Genomic DNA, 12,201 nt, shown 5'->3' with positions numbered 1-12,201 from the left:
AAACTTAAATATTTCCATAAAATGATTACCCAAAATACGCACGATACGCAATGAAAGGGATCCCAAACGAAAAAGAGCTTATCCTGGTTATTTGCATCAAACGCTTGAAACAGCTTCATCCCTGTATATTTGGTTTCCAAAGAGATCAAAGTCAAAGCAACTGCGGTGCGGCGGGTCACGAAGCATGGCGGCGTCGCCAGCATTGCGCTATCTTTTTTCTCACTTGCCGCGCTGCACTGCTTCCCTATATTCCTCTTCAATTTTACTCAAAGGCTCGATTCCACTGCATAGAAAGCTTTCCTCCTTTAAACGTATCAGTCATGATCCCCTTGCCATTGGTATACCTGCTAAAGGTAAACGTTAGCACTTGATTCCGTCGCTCGAACACACTCTTGCTCGCATTTTTGAAATGTTTGCTGGTTTGATTGATTGGGGATGTTTATTTGGAACGTTTGGTAGAACTCATAAAAACGCCATCAAAATTGCTTGTGGGTGCTCAAGATTGCACCTTTTGGTCTTAGAAAACGGGTGATTGAAGAAGAAAACTGAAAAGGGTGTAAGCTTAAGAATTAGCGCCACATGGATTTGTGGACCGTAGAAAGTTAACATATTCATTTCTCCATATTCTTGTCAAACATAACATACGTAAAAATATTATGAATATTATGTTTGTGGGTTCTCAAGTTATGACTCTTATCGTAGAAAACACTTTGTTACTGAAGAAAGATGAAAGAATTGGAAATGGAGAAGTGAACTGCGATGATCCAATTTTGAGCTCGAGCACAATTGCTGCAATTGTAACTTCATTGGGTGGACCACCAGGTGCAGTGGGCATTGTCAGATTATCTGGCCCCTTATCTGTATCAATAGTTCGGCAATTGTTTCAACCCAAGTCTAGAAAGAAAAGAAAAGGTTCTGGCTGGTGGCCCGATACTCATGTGGTTGAGTATGGAGTGGCTGTCGATTCTAACGGGAATGCCATTGATGAGGTAGTATGCATTTTAACTGATATTAAATGAGCGCTGTCCATATCATATGCAAATAAACTTTGTGCCCGACAAAGGATGGATCAGGATTGTTTGCTTATTTTCATGTTCATTCTTTGCACTCCGAAACCTCTTTGGATGTACTTCTGTACATTTTAATTTAACCAATGATACCAAAGCCTAGAAGGATACACAAATTCATGGCATACTGCGATACTGCTTTGAACTGGAATGCTACTGCATTATGTTTTTGCATGAAATATTATTGTATTATTATTTTTTTTCGTCCAGGTTTTGGTGGTTCCTATGTTGGGGCCAAAATCCTACACTCGTGAAGATGTGGTTGAGCTTCAGTGTCATGGAAGTGAAGTGTGCCTGCGCCGTGTCTTGAGGGCTTGTATAGACGCTGGGGCGCGGCTTGCGGAACCAGGTTTTTTCCACTTTGCTAAATTGTACTTTAAGTAACATTTCGGCCTCATATTTATTTTGACTCACTGAGTGTATGAGAGGTGTTATACTGTTATATTATCCATGGTAATTCACTGGTTTTCTCCATTCAATTATCCCAGGTGAATTCACACTTCGTGCATTTTTAAATGGTCGCTTAGATCTGTCGCAAGCTGAAAATGTTTACAAACTAGTATCTGCCAAGTCAGTGGCTGCTGCGGATGCTGCATTGGCAGGGATACAGGTAATATGAAACGTTTCTTTGTGTCATGTGTATTGGTTAAGTAAACCTATTTTGACTCATGATTGATGTAAATATTTGTTCAGTTTCCTTCGAATTGATGTAGGTATTCAAATTTTGTTCTTGTGATAGGGAGGCTTTTCTTCTGTGGTGAAATCATTAAGAGCTCAGTGCATTGAGTTGCTGACGGATATTGAGGCACGCCTTGATTTTGAAGATGAAATGCCGCCCCTAGACTTGAATTTGGTTATAAAGAAGCTACATGAGATGTTGCAAGAAGTGGATGATGCTCTGGTAACTTCCAATTATGACAAGCTTCTGCAAACTGGATTGCAGGTACCCTTTGAAGTACATTTCTTTTACATCTTCTTTCATGATCAAGACAAAATTGTGAGATGAATATATGTGATATATATTATCTCAAACTGCTTCGAAATTATCTTCTTGTCCGTTTTGCTGTTCATACTCATTACTTATTTAACCGTTTGAGTTGCGGGGACCGTGGTACCAGTGTATATAATTTGTCATAAAAATTGGCCATCATGTACTCAGTTTTTGAGATACAATAGAGTGGTTCTATCTTGCAACCACTCTTTTTATTTTTTGGCAAGCTTTGGTTGTATATTTCCTAACTTTGTACTCTTTTTTGCTTTAATATCATTCAGGTAGCAATTGTTGGCCGGCCAAATGTTGGGAAATCGAGCTTACTTAATTCCTGGAGCAAAGTATGCTTTCGAATTTGATTTGTTTGCATTGAACATTTGTCATTATAGTTGTTGCTCCTACTTTTCCTATCAATTCATGCTATTATTGGGGTCTTAGCATTTCTTGTTTTTGGTCCTTGATAGAAGATGGGATTTATTTACAAAATATAGCTCTTTGGCCTTCTCTTCTCAATAGATGGCGGATTCAGTTTGCATATGCAGACCTGGTCGGCAGAGTTACAATACCTTTTCATTTGGTTTTTTAACTGAATTGGTCTGAGGAAGAATTGAAAATGGCCGGTTGTATTATTGGCATGCTCGAACTGGTCTTTGGCCAGTTCATCATCATGAATTATTTGACCAGATGCAGGCCAATAATTCAAAGCCATTGCACCTTCAATAATCTGTATTTGATTAGCAACTGTATGAAAGATACACACATTTCAGCTAGGAAACTTTTACTTTGAATTTGTGGTCGTGGATATGGAATCTGTTTTCAGTAAATACGTGCAGCTAGTTCATAAGTTTTATTGTGCCTGGTCATGGAAATATGCTTTTCATGCATTTATTTACATCGTGATTATGGGGTTACATCTCTGAAGACAGCCCTTTTGTTGTTTTCGGACATGTTCGGTTTATAAACCATCCCAGTGGGTGATAATATAAATATATGTGACACGTAATAGCTTTTCTCTTCTATGTCAGAGTAGCCGATGCCGAATTTAAAGTTCTATCAGTGTGTTGTATCCTAACACAGTATTAAATTTCTTGGTATTTTCATCTCTGTGACGCACACCCTACCTAATTGTATAACCGGATCTACATTTAAGCATACAGACTGAGAGAGCAATTGTTACCAATATTGCTGGCACAACTCGTGATGTGGTGGAAGCTAATATTACCATTGGTGGAGTTCCCGTCACACTTTTTGATACAGCAGGCATCAGGGACACTGATGATGTGGTGGAGAAAATTGGTAAGGTTTTGCTCATATAGCTAATATTATGATTAGATTCATCTTAATTTTAATGCTGCTCGCGATAGTGTCAAATTTGTCACCAACATTACTATTTTTTACTATAGTTATTCACTTATTTGGTTTCTGATGTAAAGTTCATTAAATAAACAGTCAGATTCTTCAAGCCTCATCCGTTTTGCTCATTTAGTCTCCCCACTTTTTTTTTATGTTAAAACTTCTTTTGAGCTCTACTGTTCTTGAAAACCCCTTTCTTACTTCTGTTTCTTACTTATGATATTGGTGCAATTATGATGTTATGGTGAATTGTATTTATATTTCCGAGTTTTTATGTTCGGATTTGTCTATTTTCTAAAAAAGGTGTTGAAAGGTCTGAAGTTGTTGCTGCAAGCGCTGATATCACTGTCATGACCACGAGTGCAGTAGATGGATGGACCTTGGAGGATGACAAGCTACTTGAGAGGATTCAGAGTCATAAGGTTTTATAGACTTTTCTACTCACTAGCACTGTGTTCTCGTTGCCTTTTTGGTTGGGGTTTCTTTAGTATGCCCCTCCTACTCAGATCAATCTGAGCATTAGTAAAATTTATCTTGTAGATTTTTTCGCTAAATTATGTGGCGCATGCTATGTCAGGCAAAGACGCTTTAGAGTTATCAGAATAGATTATGTTTTCCTCCCTTGTAGTTTACTCAGACTTGCAAATTCTGCCTCCAAAAATCATAGCTACATGTACCTCCGTTCCTGTTTATATCTCGAGGGGGGTGGATGAAATTTAATTGCTAAGTTGGTTCTATTTCGTTCAAAGAGCAAGGAACTAATCGTTCTTGTTTATCTGTTTTTGCAAATCCAGCTCGCATCTTCATCTGCTTCTCCAACTATACTCGTAATCAACAAAATAGACTGTGTGTCATCTTCTTGTGATTGGGACAGTAACGTTACTAGCTCTTTCAGCAAGCACATATTTACCAGTGCTATGACGGGTCAAGGGATAGCAGAACTGGAGTCTGCGATAATCGAGTTAGTAGGCTTGAATAAAATCCCTGCTGGGGGTCGCAAATGGACTATCAACCAGGTTAGTTTTTTTTTAATACCGATTCCATCGCCTGTATTTTATTTCACATTAATAATGAAGTTGGCGTTTCTCAGCGGCAATGTGAGCAGCTTGTTCGTGCAAGGGAGGCTTTCATAAGGTTGAAAGCATCAATTGAAGAAGGCATTGCCCTTGATTTTTGGACTATTGATCTTAGAGAAGCTACCTTGGCTCTCGGACAAATTAGCGGGGAAGACATTTCTGAACAAGTTTTGTCCAACATTTTTTCCAAATTCTGCATTGGCAAATAAATTAAAAGGGGTGTGTGTTTGCACCTATTCCCTTACCATTTGTGTTTAAAACAATTGGAACTTATCTCAGACATGATGTAACTATGTACCACATGAACAGTACTTTACATAAGTCAATTGGGACAATTGTCCTGTGATTCCATTTACTGTCCTATGAACAGTGCCCAGTGTCTGAATATCATTAGTTTGTTCGAAACATATTTTCGGGTAATTATTTTTGTGAAAAATTTCTTCCATATTTGCTTCTGTTTTTCTTTTTCTTTTCTTTTATTTTTTTCTCTTTTTGGTGGGGATACAATCAGAACAAACTTGTGAAAGTAGATTTTAGCTATGTCGATTAGCTTTCAAACGCCAAATGTCTCATTTCACTGGGACAGAACTAATTATCATATCCCAAACATGAAAAAACTACTAATTAGAGAACATAAATGTAATGAAAATGGATAGTGATGAATATATCATATGGACAACTTTTAGTTTTCACAAAATGGCAAACATGTACCTCACTTCCTAAGTTACACAAATGCTCCAACTCCTCCTATTTTCATCAGAACTAACAAACTCCAATGCATAAATATAATGAATACTATTTCACCACAGCATACATGGGATAAGTTAATTTTTTTTTGGGGTTAAAATAAAAGATAAAAATTACAATTTAAAAGGCTGAAAGAGCAAGGGCCGCAGTAAATTCCTTTCTTTACTTGAGTCAGGATGGTCATCTTGGACCTGATAATTCAACAGCATGCAAGTTCTCTGTTGAATCGACAATCCAATCCGAACTAGGATGTGGCGCTAGCTCGACCTCCTGCCGAAGTACTTCGATCTTTTGCCATTCATCCCATCTCTCAGCTAAGCCATCGCCTTCGAGCATTCTCACGACTTCTGACATCTTTGGCCGGTCCATCGGAGAGCTTTGCGTGCAAAGCAAAGCGACTTGTATTAGCTGCTCGACTTCCGCCTCCACGTATTTGCTCTGCAGATCAGGGTCGACCAACATTTCCAATTTCTTTTCTTTTAGTAGCCCTTTCACCTGAAATAGAAATTTTTTTAAAAAGAAAAAAAAATTAAATGCGTTAGAAATCAGATAAAGATATTCTAGAATCAGATTTGATATGATTAAATCTATCATGCATCTTCTATACGGTTTGATTTAATTGTGCTAACTGATTTCGAGCACTTTTTCAAGTTCTATTATCCAAAATTGGAAATGGCTTCAACAGGAACCACAATATAAATTTTTATGTCTCACGTGCTATCATAAAATACCAACGACAAAACTATGGCATACCCAATCAAGAAGCATGACATCATCATCATTTGCAAGGCGAGCGAGATCAAATGCCCTCTGACCTGTTATCAGCTCGAGAAGCATGATTCCATACCCAAAAACATCGGTTTTCTCAGATGATTTTCCAGTGGATAGGTACTCAGGAGCTATGTGTCCTATAGTGCCACGAACAGCAGTAGTCACATGGGTGTCCTTATAATCCATGAGCTTAGCCAATCCAAAATCTCCAACCACGGCTTCAAACTCTTCGTCTAGCAATATATTTGCAGCTTTCACATCACGATGAATAATCTTGGGGTCACAGTGATCATGCAAATATGATAATCCTCGAGCAGAACCAAGAGCAATGCACTTTCTTGTGGGCCAATCAAGTGGCGGCTCATTTGGTGGGCGTTCTGCATATAGAATAATCGATGAGTTGTTTACACTTGAAGCTGGAACTTAGTCGTTAGAAGCAAAAAATATTCAACAATTTTTAGCCGAACCCATGGAACCAAAAGATCTCAAGTAAAATTTGTATGCATGAATCACCTCTTAAACAAGATGCAACACTTCCATTGGCCATGTATGGATAAACAAGCAACCGTTCAGTTGGGGTCATACAAAAACCCCGAAGTCTAAGAAGATTACGGTGCACAGCCATACTGATCATCTCGACTTCAGTTTGAAACTGAAGCTCCCCACCAGGTGTCCGCTCCTCCTTGAGTCTTTTTACTGCAACCAAGGAACCATCTGCCAGTCGGCCTTTGTATACCTTTCCAAAGCCACCTCTCCCCAAAATATTTTTATTGCTAAAGGTATCGGTTGCAACTTGCAACTCCCGGAGAGAGAACCTTTTAAGCTGTCCCAGGTGAACTTCAGGATCCTCCTCAGCTGAAAGACATGGAAACTACTAATTACTACGCAGCTACAGAACATTCATATTTTTGGTGTATGTATAGAATCAAATCACAAACCAGGCACATCAAAGAAATATTCCTGAGGTTTTCTCCTGCGCCACCAGGCAAATACAATGGCGGGGGCAGCAAATAGCAAAGCAGCACCAGCAGCAACGCCACCAGCTATGGCTCCAGTTGCGCTGTTTCCTCCTGTGTTATATTTGGTAAATTCAGATAGTACGATCGAGAAACTTGCTCAGAATCAAAAAAATCCGGAAAAAGTTTTGACAGCTTAATAATGTTTTGTACAAAATAGAGATTGAGATGGTTCAAAAAATTTAAATCGGATAACTTAATCCTATCATTTGACACTGTAATAAATGCACTCTAAATATTCTAGCTCAGGTTGTAAACAAATTTCAACTCTAGCGATCATCCAGGTTGCTTTGAATAAACATTTTTTGTTGAATACACAACTTCTTTATTAGTTTTGACCTGCAACTATTGTTAGCTTAGCTCTGTACACACTACTTTAGTTGAACTAGCAACTTCAGAAAAAGAATAAATCTGTTCACATGCAACTATCTGGCATTGCATATTAACAAAAATCAGACACAAGCCTTTGAAGGAACCCAACAATACTCATCCACCTTTTTTTTTTTTTGACAGTGAACAAGTGAACTCTGTTGATAGCAACAGTTTATAAGTTCACAAAGTCAATTAGAAAGAAAATTGAACTGTGAAAACAAATAAGCATTCTAACATATTTTTCTTTCCTGACTAAACCAAGCTACAACATCTAACTAGTAAAAAAACCTGGTGATGAAATTGGGGGAGGTGGTATAAACGGCGGTGGTGGAGAAAATGGAGGAGATCCAGGGCATGGTCGTCCCGTGACAGGGCCACACAAATCCAAGTTATTAGCAAAACTGTGACAAGGCAAAGCACCTATTTCAGATACTTATTATAGCCACGAGTCTATATTCAAACTGAAAAATACTGAACGCATCAGCCAAATACCTGATAGGCGTGAATAAAGAAAAAGAACCATTATCTGGAACTGGACCTGATAGTTTGTTGTTCGACAGATCCCTGGATAAGAATGTGATGAAAAGAAATCAATAATTCTCTTCCACGATTCCCATGTATGCATTAAAATTTTTTGTTGGTTGTGTGTGTGTGTGTGTGTGGGGGGGGGGTGGGAGGTCAAATAGTTGAGACCAATATGAACACTCACAATACTTGTAGCGATGAAATATTGGTCAATGACATGGGAATAGAGCCTGTCAAGCTGTTATTATTTAGCCGGCTATCCTTGCAATGACATAACAACAGAAAACAGTTATATCCAATATTAGTTAAGATATATAACAAGAATGAAAACAATTGAGGGAGTTCAAGGCATCATCTATCATATTTGTCCGTGGAAAGGTATTTGACTAAGATCCTTCTCTAATCAAGCAAAATGGGCAGGTATTCCTTTTTTGCCAGGAAAACCAAAGAAAGAGGAGATTGTCATTCTCAATTTGTTTCCGTACCCTCTGTCCAAAATCCAAATTCCCACGTAGTTAATTATCCACTAATCTCGACTGCCTACGTAAAAATAATGTATCATATGATGCATTACAATTCATTTAAGTGTTGTTTCTTCAGAGGCTGGGCTGGGGGAGTGTGCTATGAAATGCAGTAAATTAATAATAATGCAAGGATAACTTTACACACAGGAAGCGCAACTTCGACAGCTTGCCCAACGTGCCAGGAATGGGGCCGGTGAAACTGTTCAAGTACAGATCCAAGCTGACCAAATTTGTCAGATTTCCAAGATCGCTAGGTATTGGCCCACTTATGTTATTACTGTATAATTCCCTGTCAGAGGTAAAACCATTAAAGAAATCAGAAATGATGTGTAAGTTTACACAAAAGAAAATCTTTAGCCAATTTGTTCAACAAACACTGGAGCATGTCAAATCCTCCTAAAATGTAAGACGTGAACAGCTCTAGTTCACAAAGAGAAGTGCATAGGCACAAAAGACAGTCTCAGGACTACTTGGATGCAGGATTCCACATTGTGCCAACGATAGGGAAAGTATCTCGTCATAATTATGTTCAAAGTTTGTTTTGATGTCTATGTGCATGTTACTGGTTGCAAAAAAAATGACACAGAAAATGGCCATTCCTATCTTCCCGCGGGAAGCGAAAATTTAATTGCTGGATGAAACAGATATACATCTCAAAATCTAGATAGCTTACAACCTCTTAGTAAATATTCTCAAAATGTGTCATATAAGCTCAAGAAATTTTTATTGTTTCCTTTTCAAAATATTTTTGTAGCTTACCATTGTTGCTTTGATATACATCAAACTTCAGAAATGAAGAATAAAGGTATAGATTCTTTGCTAGAAAAGCGAGCAAAAACTACTCTTAGATAATGCAAACATGACATACAGGTACTGTAAATTCTTCAACAGGCCAAGCTGCGCAACCAATTGACCAGATAATGCAGCATTCCCAAGATCACTGGAAGCAAAGAATTATTGTTGGAAACAGACTAACTGGAACAAGAAAACATGACAGGAAATTTATGTTGTAGATGCTAACACTCTAATCACACTGTTGTCGTTGTTGCAGGTGACGTGAAACCATGTGCAAGGATTGACAAGGGTGGGATCCCAGCTCTGTAGCACATTGTTTGGATCTTCCAGGTTTGCTCTAAGGTTATGCAAAGCATCCCCTGTTTGACCATTCCAATGGAAAACTTAGATCTTACAAGTAATACTCCCCAATAAAATGAAGTTCTATCCAAAAATTTCAAGAAAGTATAAATTTTGAATTAAATCAAAGCAAATATAGTGGATTAAGATACTTCAAATGGAATCCTTTAGAATTACAATACATGCAAAATCAATTCAACTTCATGTGGGGATATTTCAGATTCCAACACGAAGGATCAATTTTTTATACCATACTTGCAACACCATGTGCAATTGAATTTCAAGAAAAGTTTCATTGAGCTGGCTCGAGTTTTTCTCAAGAACCATGGCAACATTAAAATCACAATGAAGATAAATGCTGGCAAAGAAAATCGTTCCATTCTGTGCAGAAAAGACCAATAAAACTGTGCTTGATCAAGCACAAAATTTTACCAAAAGAACACTATAATGAGCCAAGAAGGGGATTGATAACTAAAATTTAGATTCATTCAAATCGTTCAAATATACATCACAAATGTGAGCTCAAAAGAAATCAATGACTAAAATTTAACATTCCCCAGAAATAATCAGAATTAAGAGTACAAACTCATCGCCAACATTTCCAACATTCCTGTAAGAAAATGCAAATAATTAACGAGTACAAATCTGAGCACACATTTTTCAATCGAACTGAGAAACAACTACTCCATCACCCAACCAAAAGGCCCCAACTTTTAGAAAAATTCAAAAAAGTCAAGATGAAATACTGAAACCTGAAGTACAAAACCTAAGTGTCCAATAGAATCGAGGAAAAAATCAAAACTATTGGCACACAAATATCACTTAAAGAAGCACGAACCTTCCATATTAGCATAAATACACCTCAGCGGATGCACAATCAGAATCAACCAAACTACAACCGAAACCATGCCCTCTCTTCCCATGTTCTTCATCCCCATTTACATATATCTAAAAAAAACTATATCTACATATCCAACAGTAGTCTAACTTCACCAGCCCAAAGACAAAAACTCCAGATCCAAATAAAGAAAGACAGGAACTTTAAATAAAAGACACCCAGACCCAGATGCATTAACCCTCATTCAACCCATCCATCCCGACCTTGCACTTCTCCAAGAACTAATCCCACATCCCACAACGTCAAGAAGCTGAAATGGGCTTCTTGACTAGTTTCCCGAAGATAGTAAATCCTTGTACTTTGGCACTTTTATTAATTTCTTGAAGCCTTTAATGGCACTCCTGCAAAACTTTTAACCTTCTGCAATGTACTTTGCCTTTCCCTCTCTCGCTCACCCTCTCTCTAGAAATCTCTCTCTGCAGTGGGAACTGTGGAAGTGAGAGAGTATGTGAATGTGTGGGATAATTATCGTTTATTTTTTTCTTTTTGGGCGTGTGTCGCCTGCCCGAACGGTGGGAAGATGCTGCCCGTAGCGTTCTGAGCAAAAATCAAACGGCTTCTGGCTCTCTACGCAAAGAGACTCTGGGAATGCCACCAATGCCATTAATCCTCCACCCCATCTTTTTCTCTAAATACTCCTTGCTTAACTGTTAATCCTAATTAATTAGTTGTATAAATAATTAGATCATGTGTAAATATACATGCAATTCATTATTAAATTAGATATTAGATTTATAAACTCAACAAATTATGCCGTCATCTTACTATTTAATTACTATAAATTATATAAACATCGAAAATTTATCTTACTAAGATAGAATTGTGCTTTACTTACAAATTAAGATATCAAGAGTTTTTTTCATGATGAAAATACAAAATATTATAATACACGTCTATAATCTCTTTAATCCATGTGAACCATATGGAAAATAAGTATTTTGAGAAAATAATTTATCTATATTTCCGATTAAACTTTCTTGTTTAGATTTTTAAAAGGTTTAGAGAAGTTATTATAATACTATTTTTTAATCACTATTTTAGAAACAAATTCAACATCCCGCTAATCTTTTTTTTTAAAATTACAATCTCAATTTTCCTACGATTAATTTTATACCTCAGTGAGACTCCCCAATTGAAATACGTTATGATTGTAATATTTCAACTTATATCGATTTAATATACAATGACATATAAGAATATATGATGATATATATTATTTTTATATGTCAATTATTTTGATGGATCAAAAGCAAATACGAAATACTTTTCTTTTCTTTTTTTTTTCTTTTTTTTTTATCTTTAACCCATTGTTTATCAACTTTATTTGCGGGAGAAATAGGCAAATATTATTGGGGAGTAACCTAAATGATAAGGAGTGAATAATAATAATAGCAACAATATAGCAAAGTGAAGTATATTGTATAAATTAGATGATATAATACGATGCAATTAATTAATTAATTAGCCAAACAATGTGAAAAGTCACATCAAAAAATACAATCGCACGTGCACATAGAAAATGCCAACAAATTAATTAGTCCAACCAAGGTATTTTAGGTAATTAATTTCTACTTAAATTACAAAAGCGATAGATATCATTATCATTATATTTAACATAAATCAATTCGAACACCTTTTCAACTTTATCTTACAAGTATCATTATTATATAGTAATAACTAATATTAATATCAACAATAATAATATTTAAACTTGTGTAATGTAATAA

General features: G+C 36.7%; 2 protein-coding genes across 2 annotated transcripts; one reads left to right on the top strand and one right to left on the bottom strand.

The window, feature by feature from the left end:
• The first annotated feature begins 68 nt into the window (after window positions 1–68).
• LOC140882893 (uncharacterized) lies at window positions 69–4,894 on the top strand. The gene is made up of 10 exons (XM_073289135.1): window positions 69–353; window positions 703–989; window positions 1,278–1,416; window positions 1,556–1,677; window positions 1,807–2,010; window positions 2,340–2,399; window positions 3,216–3,354; window positions 3,715–3,833; window positions 4,206–4,427; window positions 4,502–4,894. Exons 1-10 carry the CDS (start codon window positions 185–187, stop codon window positions 4,694–4,696), a joined length of 1,656 nt encoding a protein of 551 aa, XP_073145236.1. The 5' UTR covers window positions 69–184; the 3' UTR covers window positions 4,697–4,894.
• Window positions 4,895–5,146: 252 nt separating this feature from the next.
• LOC140883581 (somatic embryogenesis receptor kinase 2) lies at window positions 5,147–11,071 on the bottom strand. The gene is made up of 11 exons (XM_073290114.1): window positions 10,415–11,071; window positions 9,464–9,596; window positions 9,311–9,382; window positions 8,588–8,731; window positions 8,103–8,174; window positions 7,886–7,957; window positions 7,682–7,794; window positions 6,944–7,075; window positions 6,519–6,860; window positions 5,988–6,382; window positions 5,147–5,729 (listed from the first exon to the last, which is right to left on the bottom strand). The coding sequence occupies exons 1-11, from the start codon at window positions 10,512–10,514 to the stop codon at window positions 5,415–5,417; spliced, it is 1,890 nt and encodes a 629-aa protein (XP_073146215.1). The 5' UTR covers window positions 10,515–11,071; the 3' UTR covers window positions 5,147–5,414.
• Between the last annotated feature and the right edge of the window lie 1,130 nt (window positions 11,072–12,201).

Source organism: Henckelia pumila, chromosome 2, assembly GCF_033568475.1.
Source record: "Henckelia pumila isolate YLH828 chromosome 2, ASM3356847v2, whole genome shotgun sequence".
Taxonomy (NCBI): Eukaryota; Viridiplantae; Streptophyta; class Magnoliopsida; order Lamiales; family Gesneriaceae; genus Henckelia; species Henckelia pumila.
Note: the sequence above shows the minus strand (reverse complement) of the source record. Positions and strands in the feature narration are given on the sequence as shown.